This window comes from Dermacentor andersoni, chromosome 4 (assembly GCF_023375885.2).
Source record: "Dermacentor andersoni chromosome 4, qqDerAnde1_hic_scaffold, whole genome shotgun sequence".
NCBI lineage: Eukaryota > Metazoa > Arthropoda > Arachnida > Ixodida > Ixodidae > Dermacentor > Dermacentor andersoni.
In genome coordinates this window covers 99,672,220-99,691,576 of record NC_092817.1, presented here as the reverse complement: position 1 = coordinate 99,691,576, position 19,357 = coordinate 99,672,220, and the positions used below count along the sequence as shown (strand labels likewise).

The window sequence follows — 19,357 nt, the reverse complement described above, 5'->3', positions numbered from 1 at the left end:
TTTTGTGTGACCCGCCCTGGAGTGTTTTTGCAATAACGTTTTGCTCGGGGACTGCTTTTTAGCATCACCACTAAATAGAATGCTTTTTGACGGCGCCCGAATGTTTGCTGTAGGTTGACTTTAATAGGGTACTTTCGGCTCAGTGACAGCGGGTAAGATGAGTTTGTTGAAGATGGGATAATGACGCAGTTCAGCCCACCTACGCAAGTGACGAGCTTCCATGTGTTCTTTATTGATCTGCATAAATGCACGGGAAACAGCAAAGTATGTAGTGCACGTCTCTCCAGGAATTAGCGCAAGCGAAATGCTTCAGAGATCTAGCTAAACATACAGCAACTTTCGCAAATTCTTTCATCGGCGTTAAGGACCCCGACCATACCGAAAAGAAAGTTGACATGCACATAATTTTTCCCCTCTATAGTTCGTGTCCTAAACGTCGAAAAAGCATGAAGCAACTTGTTCAGTTACAAATAGTTATACGTTTCCTAAGGTCTCTGTCTCTCTTTCCCTTAGAGCTTCTTTTTTCAGTTAAAGACACATTTCGCCACTTTCACATTTATGGCACATACACAGGCACACCAATTCATTTGCACCGGTGCAAACGTGTGGTGTGACCCGGGTGCGAATTCGTATCCATATGGTAGCGCGCGACAATATGTTTATACCCACGCATTTGTACATTAGTCGCAGTTTTGTAATGTGCAATTAAGGTACAAATGTTCATTACACACTGGTTTGCCACGTTCGGAATTTGTTATACAGACAAAATGTCTTTTAAGGAGGAACAAATAGACTACTTGGTTCGACATTTACTGTGCAGTCCTTGCATATCCGCTGGGGCCGAGACGCAGACTGACTTGCGTTTAGTGTTAACGAATGGCAGGTCTCGCAGATGTAGGGCCGAAACTTGTGCCCAAGAACAGCAAACAACGTGAAGTGTGTTTAACACTCAAAAATGAATTGATCTCTCAGGTTGAAATATAATTCATGTACAGGTGCACATTGTCCCTATTATGCTTATGCAAAATGCTGCTAAAAAAAAAATAACGCTGAATAAATGCTTTTTGACAGTATGGCCACAATACGAACGTTTAACTTCATCCATACGAAAAGACACATGGAAAAGTGGACTTTATCTAGAATGAATTATGGGACTCAAGTGTTATCAAACACAATTCCAATATTTTTAAACAGTTTGCACCAAAACACGAGTTTGTATAAGCTCATCAGAAACCTTGAGCTATATAGCATACAATGTGACTCAACATTGCATTTATATGATATTTTATTATGTACCTTGTGTTTGCTCGAGTTATAAACTCAAAACCCGAAATGTTCGATATTTTCTAGATTTTGATACTTTCTTTGTAATGGGCATATGCAAGTCTCACTTGCACATGTTAAGGTGTTAAACCATTATGTATGCTGTTAAATATGCTGCAGATCCCAAGCCCGTCTGTCTGTATTGCTTGCCCTAATTGTCAATCGTGACAGAGGTGTTAATATATGCTGTCTGTCTCTGTCACCACTGCATTTGCGCACAAACTTTGTGTACAGGGTCTGCTAGCTCGTCAAACAGCCATGAAGGATTTTTTTCTTATTGGTCTCATCCCTTGATGTCACTGGAACATGAAATAAGCTGAATTTATTTGAATTCAAAAAAAGATAGCAGATATGACAGTGACAGATCAACTTTCGGAATAATGTAAAGCAACTTTGAAAGAGCATTTCTTCAAGCGGTTGTACGTTATATGCCCTGCAAATAAGGCCTCTCTGTGGATATATTTTCAAAAAAGGTTATATGGCCATCAGATAGATATGAACATAGCTATATATACATCCGATACCTACCATATTAATTTCTAACAGTGTGCGTAAATTTCGCTCCATTAATGCTAATGAAAAAAAATTCTAAAACAAATCTGATGGTCAAAAGACAACGGCTCCTATAAGCGCAAGCTGCTCTAAGTCGTGTTGTGATGAGTCGAAACTCCACTTTCGCATACAGACACAAAATTAATGCGTGGCTCTCCGCCTTGCTGTACGCACGCACAATATCTCTAATTACGCTGTCACATAAACACACACACACAGAGAGAGAGAGAGAGAGAGAGAGAGAGAAAAGATAGACAAGAAGGACTAATGAATAAAGCAGCGTACAGCAGTCGTAGTCATCGCAGCAATAAGTCGTATCTCTTTTTTTAATAATAATAGAGACATGCGAACGCGGCACAAATGCACGATAAGGATCAATAGTATACTACATTTCATACATAGCAGACAACCCTTCGGAAGCTATGCGAGTAGTGCTGTCACAAAAATGTATCCCTCCGCGAGTTTTGTTGGGATTAACCTGTGATTAACCTTTGATGCCTTCAACAGAACAATGTGTTCTTTACGCACTGGAACTCAACGTGTATAGCTAATGATACGTAAAATAACCTATTCATTGCGTGCCTTGAAATCACAATACGTGATGCACTATGTTTTGGTCGCGAATTCCGGCAGTGCGCTGCGAAAACTTTGTCCCTCCACTCGTCGTTCGGTTCAGATCTGTGATGTCTAACAAATGTTTCATAAGCTACGACTGCAGCGTATGAAGGCAATGGTGCGCCAAATTACGTATAGCACATTCCTGTTTCTTAGACTCATGTAACGCGCAATATTCGCTGGTCGTGAACGGTGAAAAGCTTCTCTAGCCTCCACAGTGTTTCCTGTAATGTATGAAGCGGTGTACAGGACTGCACTGCAGCGGCTATGTGTAGTCGTTTCCTTGGAGCACAATAGAGTCCATATGTACGTAAACACACACTCTACGAAAAAGAAACAAGACGTACCGGAAGCTAACTCTGTGACATGTAGTCGGCCGTGAAAGCGCCCGTGAAATAGACGCACAGAAGCTACACCCGTAAATAAGCCCCAAATACGCTCCATGTGGTTGTCGCTTCACACAAAAGAGCTTCGCAGTTCTGACGATGCGGTTAATTAATTTATGGGATTTAACGTCTCGAAGCTGCACGGTGGGCCCTGAGCAAGAGATGGAAATCAACGAAAGCTGCAGGTGCTAGCCAAGCCTGGAGTTGCCTGACAGGCAACTCCAGGCTTGCAATAACGATTGTGTACCGTGCATTGGGTGCACATTAAAGAACCCCAGGTGGTCAAAAAAAGCACCTTGCAACTATATCTTAGCCAGACTGCATAAAAAGTGCGCATCCGGTGAGTGTCACATTCGTGACCTCCAGTGCACGCCTTGTATAACACAATTAGACCCATGTGGGGGAAAAAAAATATCCTCTGAAAAAATGTCCTCGAAAGAAATGACCTGGAAAAAATAATTTCTAGGAAAAAGAAACACGGCCCCACGTAAAAACAAATGACTTCTACAGAAACCTGTTTGAACATTACAGGCAATTAATTTGCGAAATTGTCATCAACAGATGTACTGCTAAGTAAGATAACGTACGGTTTTAGTCAGCAGCGGCAGCAGCTCGGCGATACATGAAATGTTGTGCGTTTGTCCTTTCGCACAGGCTAGTTAAAGCTGCACTGTTCGTCCAACAGAATGCTAAATATCTTTGTTTTTTTCTTTATCGTCCCATCTACAGTGCACTGTGGATGGTCCACGTAGTAGGAGATAAGGCGGAGACGCTCAGAGCAAGGTTACAACGTCGTTCGCGCGGTCTATCTACATTTGTGCGCTTGCTCTCTGTAATTTGCTATGCCGTGCTTGCTTCTAGCGTTCCGTAGAAAAATAGTTTTCTTATGCCAATCAATTTTGTATAGCGATGCGCCGTATTCTATCACTTCCACGGCACATTAGACTGCAGCAGTTTTAAATTATTTTAAATTATATTATGGGGTTTTACGTGCCAAAACCACGGTCTGATTATGACTCCGGCAAGTTAGACCACCTGGAGTTCTTTAACGTGCACCCAAATCTAAGTACACGGACGTTTTCGCATTTCGCCCCCATCGAAACGCGGCCGCCATGTCCTGGATTTGATCCCGCGACCTCGTGCTTAGCAGCCCAATACTGCAGTTTTCAGAGTTGCCATCTAGCTGGCTTTTTGGGCCATCTTTTCCTACTTTATACAATAGGTCATTTCTACTGGGGTTCTTTCTTCCGGGGACATTTCATACGGGGACCTTTTATCCACGGGCCGTCTTTTTTTCTCCCATAAGCCCAGGTAGACACGTGACAAAAGCGCCGTTCTTGTTGTGCGCTATAGCATGACGGCCACTACGAGTGTAGCACATCCTCAAAGCCACGCGCGCATCACTCACGCACAGAAGTAAACTGCAGTCGAAGCTCACACACGTATCGAAACTTCGCGACGTCGAGGACACAGGCCTCGATGTCTTAGCGTTGGCGCGCACTTCTGCAACCTGCCAGGCTGCTACGAGCAACAGACGCAGTTTTGTAATACACGCATTCTTGCACATGTGGCACATGTACGGGAAAACTGAGCTGCCCAGTAGAAGGGATCACAAGCACACATCAGCGAACAAACGTAGACAATGACGTAGTTGATGACGTGTAGTTCTGTCGTAAAAGCACCGCAGGGTACGCTGCCGTTCACGTCCAAAAGGTGGCCGTCAAGATGATTTTGGCTTGATAAGGCTTGACCTGTGCGTATGCAGGAAGAACCGCGCTGTCTTTGCCTGTCTTGAGCGTAAGCGCATCCATCAAACTTTCACGCAGTCTTGCACTACAGCACAGCATGTCACATGTAGCACAAGTACTAAACACACATAGGAATTCACTTTTATCACGGAGCAGCTAGCGGGTTAACGTTGGATGTCTGTCATAAAGGAACTGCGATTTCGTCGTCGAAACGCGCGAAGGGCTTCTGCACTTTCGAGCGAAAGAAGTTTGCAGCATTCCGCGTTCACCATTTCATTGGAAACAACGTTGTCCCCGGTAACCTTTAGCGAACGGACATGATGCGGCGACGCATTGTCGAACGCCTTCAGACTTCCTTTGGCATACGCATCGAAAAGAAAGCATCACGGTGCAAAACTCGTCCAAGTCTCCCGCTTTCTTTGGAAGATATAATGAATCAGCGAGCAAGGATGGACATTGGTTTTGTATATCACAGCTCAGTCCTCGCTTCCTTGCCGTCGGCGAACGGTGCGATCGCACCGTTGATGCTCGGCGTTGCTTGCTTGGAGGTTTTCAGCGCCGTCTTTTCTGTGGCGCGTGGCAGCGCCTTGTCCAACGTCGTTTCGGCGAGCCCCCAACTCTGCACTTCGGCCGAGGCGAACAGCTGGAAGAACAGCCCCGTCACCAGGCCCACGACACCGGCCAGGTAGAAGGAGTAGCTCCACTGCTCCAGAGTGTTCTGCGGTAGAATAGGCAGGCAGCGATTGAATGAATGAATGAATGAATGAATAATTTACTTTTATTTCCCAAAAGTTCTAAGGAATTCTATGTAAAAAAATATATTGGCACGTGGATTGGCGGGTGGAAGATTTAAGTATACCAGCCGCACGGAACGTACATTTGGCACACTTTAGGCGTGAGGCGTGTAGTGTCGACGCGTGCGCTTTGCGCCATGTCACAACTAAAAAGTCGGCAACTAAAAAGAAAGAGTTATGGCTGCGACTACAGTACAATCATAGCGCAGCACAAGGTCGACGCCACACCGAAAATACTTCAAAAATCCCGTTCATGTGATTTCGGCTTTTAGGCTTGATTTCGGCAAGCGAGACCCCAGCTCGTACTAGGCAGGGTGCATGCAGCCCTTTGGGTTTCGTGTCTGCATCTGTCCGGGTGCGCGTCACAAAAGCATCAATGTGCGGCACTGAGAACGCTGCGAACTGTATTACCGTTGTATTTTACTTCTGCATTTTCCTTACGCCAAAATGACATGGCCAGAAGTGGGCAGGTGTAAACTGATACCTACTTAGTAATTTGCTCGCTAGACATAGAAACGTTTCTTTTTTCCGATTTGCAGTAACATTACAACATGTAATATCTCCTAAGTTTGTAGGCACGTAGCGCTTTTGGCACACAGACACAAAATTATTTTGTTAAATCGGGAAGTTCGTAAAATCAAGAAAGGAAAATTTTTGCTCCTTCGAAATCTAAAATTGTAACGTAGCGAGACGCAAAAGCTACCGCGGCATTGTATTTGCCGCTGATCCAGCCATCTGTCGCATTAACCATGAAATAATCAAAACAACCACCGCTCCCAAGGTGGTGTTGAGTCCGCAATTCCGTGCATGGACGTGGCGTGCAGCCTCGTCAAAATAAAGCTAGGGCCGTAACTGGGGTACCTAGATGTTTTAATGCGATAGCTTCAGAGCGTCCGCTCGAAGAAAAACCCGTCTGTGCTAAAATTACAAAGAAATTACCGGTTTGTTACTCATTCATCCAGGAAAAACTTTGTTAAATCGAATGCGGCCAAATTAGTTTCGTTAATTCGGGTTGATGGCAACATGGAACCCTAGTATACCTGCCGGGGAATCGAAATTGCTTCGTCAGATCGGGAACTTCGCAAACTATGAGGTTTCGTTAGATATCGAGTTTTATCTCCAGTCTGAGTAAATTACCCGTACAGCCAAGCCTACGAGCTTTGAGAAGTAATATATCCTGTGACCAAATTTTTCGATCGATCCACTGTGGTTGCTTAGTGACTTCGGCATTGTGCTGCTAAGCACGAGGTTGCGGGATCAAATCCCGGCCGCGAAGGCCGCATTTCGACGAGGAAGAAATGCAAAAAACGCCCTTGTGCTGTGCGTTGAGTGTCCGCTAAAATTAATCCGGAGTCCCCCACTATAGTTTGCCTCATAACCAGATCGTGGTTTGGCACAGAAACCGCCAAAATGTGTGTATGTGTTTTTTTGTTTTTTTTTAGATTTGTCGAACGCCAAAGCGGGACGGAGAGGGGGCGTATGAGATAGAAATGAGATTGAGCGTACGTCTATTCCAAGTTTTGCTCATGTGAAGGGAAACGCTTTTCCAAGACACTCGGTAACTTTGTACTTGTGTTTCGGCATTATTCCACGCGCTTCTAACACCACATGCGTGACAACCGAAACGACATGGAGACGGCGTGGTCAGTGAGCTTTGGCATCTATGTGCAGCTCGTTAGCCAACGCATAGAGAAGTTCATTGTACCTCGATCGAGAAAACTGACGAGCCGGTAGCGGTCGCGCTTTCTAAGCGTGGTGCCGTTTTACAACGGTCCACTTTACGAACCGTTATAAAATCGCAGGCGCTGCTGCCTCACTTTCGGAACTGTTTAGCTTTGCCGACTGCCTCTCGAGTCTTATCTAAGGTGGCGCCACCACACCCGAGTACGCGAACAGCCAATTATGCTCCACAGTGCGGGCACTTCGGGACAAGTCCGGGCCCGGAGAGCCCAAAGCGGGACATAAGACAGTCCCCCACGTAAGCTGCGGGACAGCAGGACCCGGCCAGTAAATGCGGGACATGTTCCGCCTAAATCAGCACTTCTAGTCGCCTTATACGTAAAACTCGGTGCCCTTCGTCGTATACCTTGTGCATGTTACGTGGCACCGTCCACTACGCGTGCAAGCCGCACAATCGTCACAGTCAAGTATAAGTTGCAGGTTTGGACGGCGCGTGCACTTAGTGGCCCCGATCCGTGTATTGTTTCGTGCTCGACTCCAATAACAGGACTTTAGGACACCACACGAACGTGAAGGCGCGTTAACAGCATGCGTGTGCGTTGCGCGAAAAACAAATGAATGCCATACCATTGTCTCTGTCAGAACACCTGTGATGTATGGCACCAGGATGCCGGTTGTGTTGCCGATGCTCACGCAGATACCCAGAATTGTCCCTAAGTGAATGAGAAAATACAAATTCACATGAAGCCAGAGCGTTAATATTGTTACCAGTGGAATGAGAATGACAGAATATTTTGTAATGCAGCCACAATTGTACAGCTCATAAACCACGTCGCTAGAGGTATCGCGTCATAGACGATCCCTTCTGTTAACGATACACTTTACGCTTTTCTATACAAGGCAGCATGGGTGTAGCGACGTCAGCGCAACGCGCTTATCCTGTATAACAGCACCCGAATATTTGTTTACATATGCGCAAAAGGAAAGTATTAACCCCATGCAAGCGATCTTGCATTAGGTTTGCCGCGATGCATTGGAGATGGCTGTCGCGTTTGCTCGTCGCCTGCTAGTCGAACGCCATGCGAGCGACGACTCTGAACGACGGCTCCCCGCTGTTGACGGTACGAGGGCAGCAAATACACACGGAAACTCGCCTGACGCATGCTCTAACAACTTAAGCCGATTTGTTTTGCTGCACAGAGCCGCATAAAATATTCCTGAAGGTTTTGTAGCATGTTTTTATATCATTGCACATATCGAAATTCGTTCGTTTGCGCCTTCCGTGTAACAACCGGTAGTATGTTACTGATGTACATCCTGTTGCGGCTTGGCAATATTGGCTAGCCGCTCGTAGCACTTCGTAGCGACGAATTGTAGATTTCCCGAACCGAGCGATAGAGCGACAAGAACGAGCGCTCGAAGCCGTCGCTCGTCGCTGTCGCGCACAAGATCGCTCTCATGGGGTTTGGGCTTAACACATCGCATTGCGCATCGCCACCATCCAGCGGCTGGGCACACCGTTCTTTATAGCACGTTCTGGTACCATTGAGCCACAGTTGGGAAGACAGACTTGATCAACCTGTGCGCACAAAGCTCAAGAGGCTCATGCACTCAGACGCATCAATGGGGTCAAACAAAATGATATTCGTGAAAACTAAAGCGCACAAGCAGCACTCTTGGTCCTCACAACTACAAGACTCAGCGGACAGTTTTAATCGAGCAGCTGGTCTGTAGCCGCACTGCGATCGAAGACATGCGGCGCAAGTACGTTGGAGCCCACCAATCACCGACGAGTGATTTTAACCCTGCGTGCTCCTGGAGAGAAAAAAATTACTGGGTCTTGCCAGTTCTCGAAAGAAGTCGACATCTCAGGACTCCTCTAACCCCGTGGTCCGCTATCCATACTCTTCTTTCCAGATTTCAGGTCATTGCTTTTGAGGAAACATTGACTAAATGCATGCGCCAGGCGAACGGGGCCGGGTCGCCATAAAGAGCGAGGCATCGACTGGTCACGGTTGTGCACGTTCACTTTAGCGACTTCTTCTGACGTGCAGTAGTACTGTCATCGCGCAAAGCTTTCCGGTGCTGTACAATCCTCGCGCGACAAAACGACTATATTAAGCTTTACGCAACGTTGTAATCAAATTTACGTTTGCCTTCCCAAACGGCTGTAAACTCTATTGGGAAAGATTTATTAAGGCATACCGAGAATGCTCTTAAAACACATTCGAGCCCATTTGCCGCTGTCAGCGTGGGTAACCGTAGTTTCAAACTAACTACGTATTCATGCAAAGACGAGCATCGTTATGATACGAGCGCTGTGCGCCCATGTGCAGCGCCAAAAACTTGAATCCAGAGAATGCAAACGCTTGTGGCTACGCACAGCAAAGAATAGCAAGCACGGCGTATGTCGAAAGGACCTTTTGGCTGGCTTACACGGAACCAGACCTGGTTGCCAGGGCCAGTCAGGAATTTCGTTCGTTAGGCCACCGTATAATGACAACAGCAGTCAGCAGCACCTATAGGTCCTACAGACTTTCAACTGCCTTCGCAAACTTTCAACCTCTTTTTATTTCTTCCACACGTGGACAGAACAAGGAGCCAGCCGATCGAAGCGCTGCCGTCTATTGTGGTAGCGGGAACGTAGAGGCCACGCTGCTCCAATAGCCGCAGCATGCTTACGAGTGGGGACCAGCAGCAAGCGCTTTGCTTCGGAAGCCGGGGTTTCGCCCGTCACATCGAGATGACCGGCGAGATGACGCCCAGTGCCCCTGGTGGCGGGCTCTGCTTGAGCTGCAGGATGATGGCGCGCATGCGCGACACATCCTTCGCATTGCGCGACGCCTTGGCGTTGAAGTCGCAGAGGCGCGCAATATTCTCCCACTCGGGCACCCTGTCCGGCGCGGGCCCACCGTCCCTGGCTCCACTGCCGGGCAGCCAGTCGGACATCATCGCAGACCGGTTGGCGGAGCGGCACTTGGTCACGGACTCGTTATAGCGCGCGTACCAGTCCGAAAGCTCGCGCTGCGCGTTAAGGCGCAACTCTTCCTTCTTGACTTCTTCCTGGGCGTCCTTCTCTTTCAGGTGCCGCTGCATCTCCTCGCGCCACCTGCGAAGGAAAGCAGCACTGTGAGCACAGCAGCGTGTTCTCCGCCCATTTCGGCGCGCTGAAGACTCGGGAGACCTTGACTTCAGTGTGTGCGCGAACCCCCGCGATGACTGAGTGGTCACATGCGTTCTTCTTCTGAGCATAAAGCATTCCCGACGTATAAAGCGGCGGCCGCGTTCGAACAGATGGTGTAAAAGAGAGAACAACGCCGAAGTAACACAAGGGCGTCCATGTACTATATGAATTAGTTGACTCTAAGAGACCTCAAGTGGTCAAAACCCTCCACTACCACGTCTGCCATTCGAGGCGAGAATATTTTTGATCCCAGGGAAACGACGAAGGATCAGTTATGTTTGCTTCCATTTGTGCTACCGTAACTGTGTCACTTGGTCGTGCAGTCGGTCTTCTAAGGTACGACCACCACTGTTATCCAGAAAGCCCTTGAGAACCACATGTACTAAAGAAGCTATACACTCCACAGGCAGTTCCAGTCAAATCCGGACCTAAAGTTTTGCGCAAAAAGTACATGTCCCGTAAATGATAAACATAATCTGGCACTTGTAGTTCGACTTAAGAGCGCGAGATGAATCGTGCGCAGCTTGTTATTCTTGGCAGCCAAAACCATGTCACATGTTTGAAACATTAAAATGGTGTTGGTTTTGGCTGTTAACAAGAGCGGACTGCAGGGTAATGCCGTATGTGCAGTAAGCGTTTTACGGTAAGGTCTACGGAGAACAGTAACCGAGTGAGCTCATTTTTTCGATGTTTTCCACACTATGCTCATTCTACCTGCAAGGCGTATCAAGAGACGTGGTGATACGAGACACCTTTGTGACATTACGGCTCGATTCATTGACAACTCACGTGATCACCGAATCGTGACACAAGTCTACGCTGTATACTGCTGAGTTGCTTGAGAGTGCGTTTAGTTGGCGCGTTGTGTGTCAGAGCTGAACATCCTCTTTAAGGACTATAGACTGATTCTCTAGTTTGTGCGACGACGCTTGGAGGAGAAAACCAGGGTGTCTACCAAGCTGACATTTCCATATTCCCTGAGTTTTCCAGGTTTTCCCTGAATGCCTTTGCAAAGTTCCCTGAGTGATACAGAACTTTGTTTTACATCAAGACAGGCAGACACCATGTCGCCCGATGCTGTCACTCTCTAGTAAGCATGCTAAAAATTAAACAAAAAACTTAATCCTGCTTGAATAGTAAGGAGAAGCATTTATTTTATTCAAAAAAGAAATCAGAAGGGAGGGGTTAGTAAAATGCACAGCGAACAAAATATCTTTGAAAAAAAAGGTAAAACTCATTGCAAATTGAGTCGAACATTCTCAAATACAAATAAAAAAGGAGCTACATGCAGAAAAAAGTATTTTCGAATATGATATATTTTTATCAATTAATAGCAAGCGCATTGGTATGAGGCCCGAACTTTTCTCAACTGTCCTCACATACTCTGAGCCTGCACACAATGCCCCAATGTGGCGTTTCACTGCTTTGAAGAGCTTATTTTGGTTTGGATGAGGGACACCTTCATCTCGGCGTCAGCCAACAATTCGTTTTTTGAGCTCAAGCTCCTTGAAAGAAGCAGTGTCACGCTTCCTTTCCCGTTCATTCCTCATTGCGTAGGTTTTTTTCTGTTCTCGTCCTCCTTCCACCGCGCGTTCGCCCAACGGACCATTTGAAGCATCCTCTTCCTCAGTTGTACAGTCAACGTCCATCTTTTTTTTATTCCCTAGGGGCCTCGAAAACGTCCGTAAAATCGGGCAGTTCGAAAAAATCAATCCAAGCCTTCTACTGCCGTTAAGGGCTCAAATCGCCACAGGCACATCCGAAAAGGCCTACCTGTACACTTATTAGGCCTATTGGTGCTCGTACGTTGACAGGAGATGGCTGGTGGACGCGTGCATAGTTAAGGAATACATACTGTGTCGCGTGACAATTGCCCCTACCCCCGCTTGTTATGCTTCACTACAAGACTTTTACGTATGTTTCACCGTCTAACATTTTCGTATTGAGGCGAAACTCACTTTCAAAAACCAGCAATATGTAACGTATTCATTATGCAAAATAGAAGTGAGGCGTGCAGACAGGACACAAGAGTAGAGAAGTGGACAACACGAACGCCGTCCACTTCTCTACTCTTGTGTCCTGTCTGCACGCCTCACTTCTATTTTGCATAATGAATCCTTACCAACTAGCTCAGCTTTCTGTCGTTCTAAGCAAGATGTAACGTGCCATGCTTTCCGAGCTTCGAAGCCAATCATGAGGACCACAAAGACAGAGTCGGTGCCATTGCTTATAGCGGCAAATTCTTTCAATGAAAAACACGGCGCCGAATGGCAAGAAGCTTAACAGCAGGCGTTTAAGCAGCTGGTCCTATTTACCGCGGCGGCGATGTAATAAAAACGGCGGCAGTGGTGTCTGATACCTGCGGTCACAGCAAGAAGTCCACAAAATCGGACGGCGAAGGGCTCTTGCGTCCAAAATTTCAGACATTCTTATACAATGATTCCATCGGGTACGCGGTGATGCAGCGAAGCCGTCCGAATTATCGGGCCTCCGGAAAGTCAGTCGTTGACTGTACACTGACAACTCCTCCAGCTGACGACACGGCGTCAAAAGACCTATTCATCACGATCCCTCTTTGTTACGCGAGCCAGCATTACCGCGACTTTAGTTCCCTTTCAATAGAATTACAGCTAATTTTCCCTGATGTAAGCGCGAATTCCCTGAGTTTTTCCTGACTATTTCCAGAATATTCAAATTCCCTGAGAATTCCCGGTTGGTAGACACCCTGTAAAACGTTTTATACAGTTGCAGAGATAAAAAAATATCCCTCTTACTTGCGTATGGTCTCCGGCTCATCCTTGGGCACAGCTGGCGGCCTTGAAGGTGCGTCGGGGCTCATCATGTCGTCCAGAGAGAAATTGCTCGGGGGTAGATCAGCGGGAAACTGGCTGGCCGATCCTTCCAGCAGGTTTATGTCTCCTTCCAATGACGTGCAGCCGCCCCCACCGATCGGGTTCGGTCCGTTGAACAGGTCGTCCATGGAGCTGTCCAACTTCTGGTGCTGCTGCGACAGCAGCGACGACTGCTGCGAGTCGTGGTGCGTCTCGAATGGCGTGAACTCATCCATCGCGATCTAGGGCTGCTTGTGGCTTTTTGACGGTTGGGTCAGAACAGGGTGGTGCTTCGGTCAAAAACGGGGTGGCCCTTGAGTCGCCTCAAAGGTTGCCGGAAACGATGCGCGGCCGTCGAACGACGCTACGAAGCCTCAGGGACGCTGCGGTGAACCAATGCGCAACGCGCCGGGCACAGGGCTGGGCGTTTGCAGCGGCCCCTCGCGGCGTGCACGCGCCCGGTGCGCGAGGTGACGATGACGACGGCGTTTCAAAGCCGCGTGCACGTGCTTTCTCTTTCTCGTATTCAAAGCGACGGCATTCGCCTTCATTAAGAGTGCTTTGTCGCAGTCAAAGCATCGCGCGCCGGTGTCGATATTCGAATAATGCCGATGCGCCTTCGGGCGAACAAAGTGCAAGATGACGCCACTTGCGTCGAGGCTCTGTCGAGCAAGCATCTGCGTAAGAATGATCATAACAAAAGCGTCTGGGACTAAATGGCGACGCAGTGACATGAAATAAATTAAGTATTGCCACTGCTACCCATTTACCACTACTCCCTATTTAAAAGCGAACAGCTTCCTTTGGCTTTCGTCTTGCGTGGTTTGGCGCCAGTGGCTGGGTTTCTTGCCGGAGAGAAATAGCAATGCGCGAGCGCCTAAAGTCAGAGGAGGAGACAGTGACCATAGTACCGTTGCAGAAGCATAAATTCAGAGGACGTGCTCGCTTGTCTGTTCTGTGTGTTATATTCCGGAAAACTTGCAACATGTTTTGTGTGACTGCACCGTTGTGGTGTACGTGTGTGCGTGCGTGCGTGCGTGCATGCCCGCAAGTGCGAAGATTGTGTCAGGCAAGCATCACCAGTTCCTGCAGGTGATGGCTGTGGTAACGGTCATTAAGGTCAGCATCTCCCTAATATCGTTTAATACAGCTCTACAGTATCTCTTTAAGAGAAAGGTTTCTCACCTGCGTAGTCTGGCGCCATGTCGACTGGGATGGCCATGTAGCCCGCTTCGCTGACTCCGCGCACGGTTCCGGCCAACACGAAGAGCACCAGGCTGAGTGGACCGTTGCAGCCACCCACCGTGGGCACGATCATCAGCATCACCGAAGGAACCAAGTGCGCTGCACGTGCCAACAGTACGCAGTGCGCTCAGAGGGCACTTGATATTATTATGGGGACGCCCGACCTTCCCGGGTCTCCTAAAGTTCGCTTTCTCCACGTGACTTTCGCGGTAGAAGGAATCGGCCACCGTGGAATGGGTGTTGTTGTTACGCGGCTACGACGAAAGATGGCGCGAGTGTTCCGATGCTAGCGCCACCTGACGGCATAGTTAACTCGGGCGCAAGATGAACTTGCTTCATTTTTTTCGGGTGGGAGACGACGACGCACGCTCGTAGGTGCACTCCGCGGTACTAATCCCGTTCGCCTTCGAAGCTCGGTACTCTCATGGGCGAACGCGATCGCTATAGGACACGCCTCAGTTTAAGCCTCGGTGTGGAGCACAGGCGAAAAATTGTCGCTCGGTATTCTTGCGTGGTGAGTCAAAGTTGCTCGATTTCTCAGAGTGTTTTATCAGAACGTTCTATGCGGCCCCTTTCCTCTCTTTCAAGCGTGTATTTGTTTCCAAACGAAGTAAACAATAAGTCATTGTATGTATTTCGGCTATCTGTCATTTCTTGTATAGAAGGAGCAATAAACGTAGTATTTTTATGCATGTTTATTGTACTGTGTTGTCGTTTCTTTGTAATTACAAAGCAAACGTCAGGCTCCACTGCATACCGTTAATGCACAAGTGTGTGTCATGTAAAGTGCGAGTCAGTCGTATATGTGGACTGACTGGAAAATTAAGTGTCAGCATTGTACGAGGGGACCCCAGGGCATTGTGAACCTGACAACGTTCCACAGAGCTACATGTATTGCCAGAATAGGCGGGACGTTCGTTGTAGACAGGATACTGTGCGTGATAGAATGTGGGCAGCGACAGAACATGAACAGCCACCCACCGAGCCCATTGAAAAGCTTCCGGATGCGGGTCGGCGACATCAGCGCTCGGCTACGCAGGTAGTCGGCAATGATGCCCGACAGAGCTCCAGACACGATGGCGCCGATGTACGGAAGCGCAGAGTAGAGGCCATTCTGCGTGGCACAAGCGCAGAGTACATTCGCTTTAGACACGTGGCGTTTCACACAGACTACAAATTCTAGTTTAGTGGACCGCTCAATCTTACCATCTTGCTTGACTAGCGCCGCTGCAATACATCGACCCTGCAGCTTTAATAAGCGGTTTCTTCTTAAGGCTAAGCCACTTCCCGTTGATCATCTAGTCGGTTATTCCTCTATAAGCGCTAGATTTCTTTTATTTTGCTATTTCCTTTTTTTTTTCAGCTAAGCATTGTCATTCCGCATAGCTCCTTCCTCACCGACGTGGTCATTAAACCTGCCGCTATACAGATACACCGGAGCAACAGTAGCATTCTAAAATGCCAATAAAAACATTAATGAACTCAACAAACTGTTTTTGTACGTCAGAAGCGTTACCAAGACAATGAAAAACCGTAATGACAGCAGTGCTGTACTACAGGCACTATGTGATTAACCGGGTAAGACACCTTAACAGGAGATGTTGAAGGAATATCATCATCGCTCGCTTGTTTTGTGGTGGGAGAAAACACGGTTGTTTAGTTAATCAATGCGCAATCGCACACAGTGTCACATTGCTTTCGAAACGCTCTTCCTGGTGCGGGCTCAATGTTCTGTAAATGACGTGGCAGGGCTAGTCTTATCGTATGTGAGCTCAATCTAATTTTCTTTTTTCGCGTAATAGGTTTGCTGCTGGTTTGAGACAATAAAGAATGCGCGCGGCGAGTTTTGAACCGGAAGGAAATGTGGATTCTTCTAGAAGTGGCTCACGCTTCTCGGCAGGTTCTGGTAAGACGTACATCGAGCAAACGGAACGATATCTAATTATAATAAGACACGATATCACAATCTATCTGTCAGGAATAAGACCTTACACCGCTTACCGACGCTCGGCGTCGAGTGCACATATTGGTTTCCCGAAAGTAAACCTCACGAAAAAAAAAAACAGAGACACACCGTCAAGTGACTTGCTTGATGCACTTAAGATCCAACGAAATGTATTAGTGTATTAGTGATGCATAAAAAATCTAGGAAAAGTTGAAATCGAAGTGATCGGTAGCACGTGGGTCTTTCGAGAAATCTAATGTATTTAGGATGGCTGAAACGGTGCGTGAAGCATATATTATTGAAGAGTACGGAAAAAGAAGTAAATCGTCGGAAACTGACAAAATTGAAACTGATTCACGACAATGGCTACGCAAAATCATCCGCAACCTAAACTGCGTGTATGATGGTGGGACAGGGAATTAGGCTATTGTTGAGAGGAAACGCAGCCTATTTATTATTACCATTCTTTTTGAAGTGACCAAAGATCTACCTTTTTTTCGAACTGTCAGACTGTTCCTCTTACTCTATTCAAACTTGTGTCAAAGAGTAAGCCACAATTAAAGCGGCCGTGCCATCTGCGCATCACGTTACTCACGTCGTCGATCTCGTAGTGCAGCACCGTTCCCAGGTATGTGGGCAGCTCGCTCACGAGCACGTACTGCAGCCAGTGGGTGCCGAAGTGCGCCATCACCACGCCCAGCACGGCTGTCGAGCTGAACATCTTGGTCCACGGCGTCTTGCGAGCCTGTACGTAAATGAAGAAGCGTACAGACAGGGTACAACGGTTACTCACAACGTGCTTAAATCGGGGTTTTTTTAAGAAACGCGTATGCTTAAGATACACGACGTTCATGGCTGATGCGTCCCTCGAATGCACGTGAGAAAGGAATTTAGTGATTCTTGCTTGTGATCGCGCTTGAGAATAACACTCACCTAGCAAGACCGTTTTCTCAATATGGGCTGCTTAGATATCCCGCGGCCCACAGGTCGTCGAATTAAACGGAACTCGCACAGACGTGCTCAGAGAATGCACCTTTAGCTGAGGGCTCAGTAAGACTCAGAACTCACATTAAAAAAACGCAGCCGAACTCACTCTGACTCTGACTCATAAAAAATGAGGCGCACGCAAGCTCACTAAGGCCGATGGACTCATAGAGACTCGGGCTCGCTCAGACGTACGCAATAACCTATTCATTCAGATTCACAGAGTCCTATGCTCGACCTCGCTCGATGATAAAAGGGCCAGATTAACTTGGATTAATGGGGGCTTTGTCTCGAATGAAGTCTCGTGCGCCCAAGAACAATTGAAATTCCTTGTAATTGGCACTTGCTTGAATTTAAGGCTTAAGTAAGCTCCGATCCACCGGCACTCATTTCGGCTCCAAGTCACGTCTGCTTCAACTCATCTCGACTCACTCCGATTCAGACTAATGTTGCTCCTGACCTCGACTCACTCGAACGCACTCGGACTAACTTGGAACACTAACCCAAATTGGCCTTATATTGGTTTTGGTTATCCTCATAATACTTGTACGCTGCTTATCGCGTATTAGTCTGTTTTTTTGTTTCTATTTTTTCTATTGAGAGTCCCAGTGCAATCTTTAATTTCTGGAACCTCCGTTCTATCTATTTACCTGTATTTCTTTTATTTTGAAATGAATGAAATGGTTCTTGATTCAGACTCGGACTCAAGGTGGCTTGGAGCCTGAGTGAACCTGAGTGAACCAGTTGAAAATGAATAAGTTAATGAGCCTGCGACATCCCAAACCCGCACGTTGTCAAAGAGCAACTAAACATAAAAAAGCATGCGCGCCATGACGTTGGTGCCTGACATACATACATACATACATACATACATATATATATATATATATATATATATATATGTATGTATATGTATATATAACGATCGTGCACATTTTTTTGGTGAAGCAACGCACGGCATACGATGTGAAGGCCGCTCCTTGGCATTTCTTTTTACGGCCAAGTGCCGAAACTTTGCACATGTAGCTTAATCCCAGTCAGGAGGGCGCGCTTTCTCGAAAGCACAAACATGCACATCACTGACACGACAGTATACGCGTTATGTTAACCCAGGCTCCCCAGCATGTAGACACTGCGGAAACAATGCGCCGAATAATCACACCTTGTATCAGTGCTCCGCCACCTTCGCCTTCAAAAACACAATACTTTAAAGATTGCCACTGAAGAAGCGAGGAAAAAAAAATAAGTTCAAGGTAGCGCCATTCTTTTATCTAGCGGCCCATCCTCCTCATCTTCGCGCTCTTCCGCTATCGCCCACGTGCAAATGGCTTAGTGCGATCAGGTAGTATTTCCACGTGACCGCACTGGTCATTGGCATCTCTGAAAGGCTCCAAAGTTTCTTCACGTAGCATGGTTTAAGCACGCATACGAATGAATAAGGATTTATTTCACGGAATGCAGTTTAAAAAGAAAGATAAAATCAATTGTGATTTAGCAGTAAACGCGAAAGAGATGCGTTAGTATCATGTCACACCTTTTTGAGCTCGCAGATTTAAACCGCGTTCACCACATTGCAAAATGTTGTTCAAGCATTACGATGGCGTGGAGCAAGGAGCCGCAAGCGCTCCGACTGTCCGGTTCTGGGTGACATAAGCACAACGTCGCTTCGATCCTCTCAGTTCCGGTTTCGCGAGCTCTGATAGCCGAAAACCGTCGTGCTACAGTTCCGTGGGTAAGAGCATTTCTTTTTTTTTTTTCGATCTAAAAGCCGATATGGCTTGTGCGGAGTTTGGTTCAATTTCCCCCAAGCGATAAGCATGCTAAAATTAAAAGTGCGAGAGTTCATTAACAGATTTTTGTTCATTAATGACTAATTAGCACGTGTCACGCGTCTGCTCGTGGTCGCTACGGCTGACATGTCTTTTATTATTTCAAAACGGCTCGGTTTAAATATTACTCGGAGTCTTCATAGAAACACCCGGTATACGCGGTGTTTCCCCGAACACTTTCATTTTTTTTTTTAAGATGGCAAGGGGCAGGTAGCACAATTCCAGTCCATGAGCTAGTGTA

At 47.1% G+C, this 19,357-nt stretch overlaps 2 protein-coding genes across 5 annotated transcripts in view; both read right to left on the bottom strand.

Moving 5' to 3' along the window:
• Positions 1-208: 208 nt before the first annotated feature.
• The window catches only part of LOC126536540 (sialin-like), an 86,156-nt gene continuing 67,007 nt past the window's right edge, over positions 209-19,357 (bottom strand). For all 4 annotated transcript variants that reach the window (XM_055074072.1, XM_055074073.1, XM_055074074.1 and 1 more), the window contains 5 exons: positions 16,899-17,048; positions 15,340-15,472; positions 14,299-14,457; positions 7,726-7,811; positions 209-5,342 (listed from right to left, as the gene is read on the bottom strand). In XM_055074072.1, the coding sequence (XP_054930047.1) occupies positions 5,094-5,342; positions 7,726-7,811; positions 14,299-14,457; positions 15,340-15,472; positions 16,899-17,048 (777 nt within the window). In that variant the 3' untranslated portion in view covers positions 209-5,093. The remainder of the gene's footprint in view (positions 5,343-7,725; positions 7,812-14,298; positions 14,458-15,339; positions 15,473-16,898; positions 17,049-19,357) is intronic.
• LOC126536541 (clathrin light chain-like) lies at positions 9,650-13,601 on the bottom strand. Its single transcript, XM_050183553.3, has 2 exons — positions 13,057-13,601; positions 9,650-10,207 (listed from the first exon to the last, which is right to left on the bottom strand). The coding sequence occupies exons 1-2, from the start codon at positions 13,347-13,349 to the stop codon at positions 9,832-9,834; spliced, it is 669 nt and encodes a 222-aa protein (XP_050039510.1). The 5' UTR covers positions 13,350-13,601; the 3' UTR covers positions 9,650-9,831.

Excerpts from the sequence above, each read along its gene's own strand:
- LOC126536541 (XM_050183553.3), bottom strand. The coding sequence starts at position 13,349 with ATGGATGAGTTCACGCCATTCGAGACGCACCACGACTCGCAGCAGTCG. Across the intron at positions 10,208-13,056 it reads GAGCCGGAGACCATACGCAA|GTGGCGCGAGGAGATGCAGC; the intron begins GTAAGAGGGATA and ends TTTCCTTCGCAG.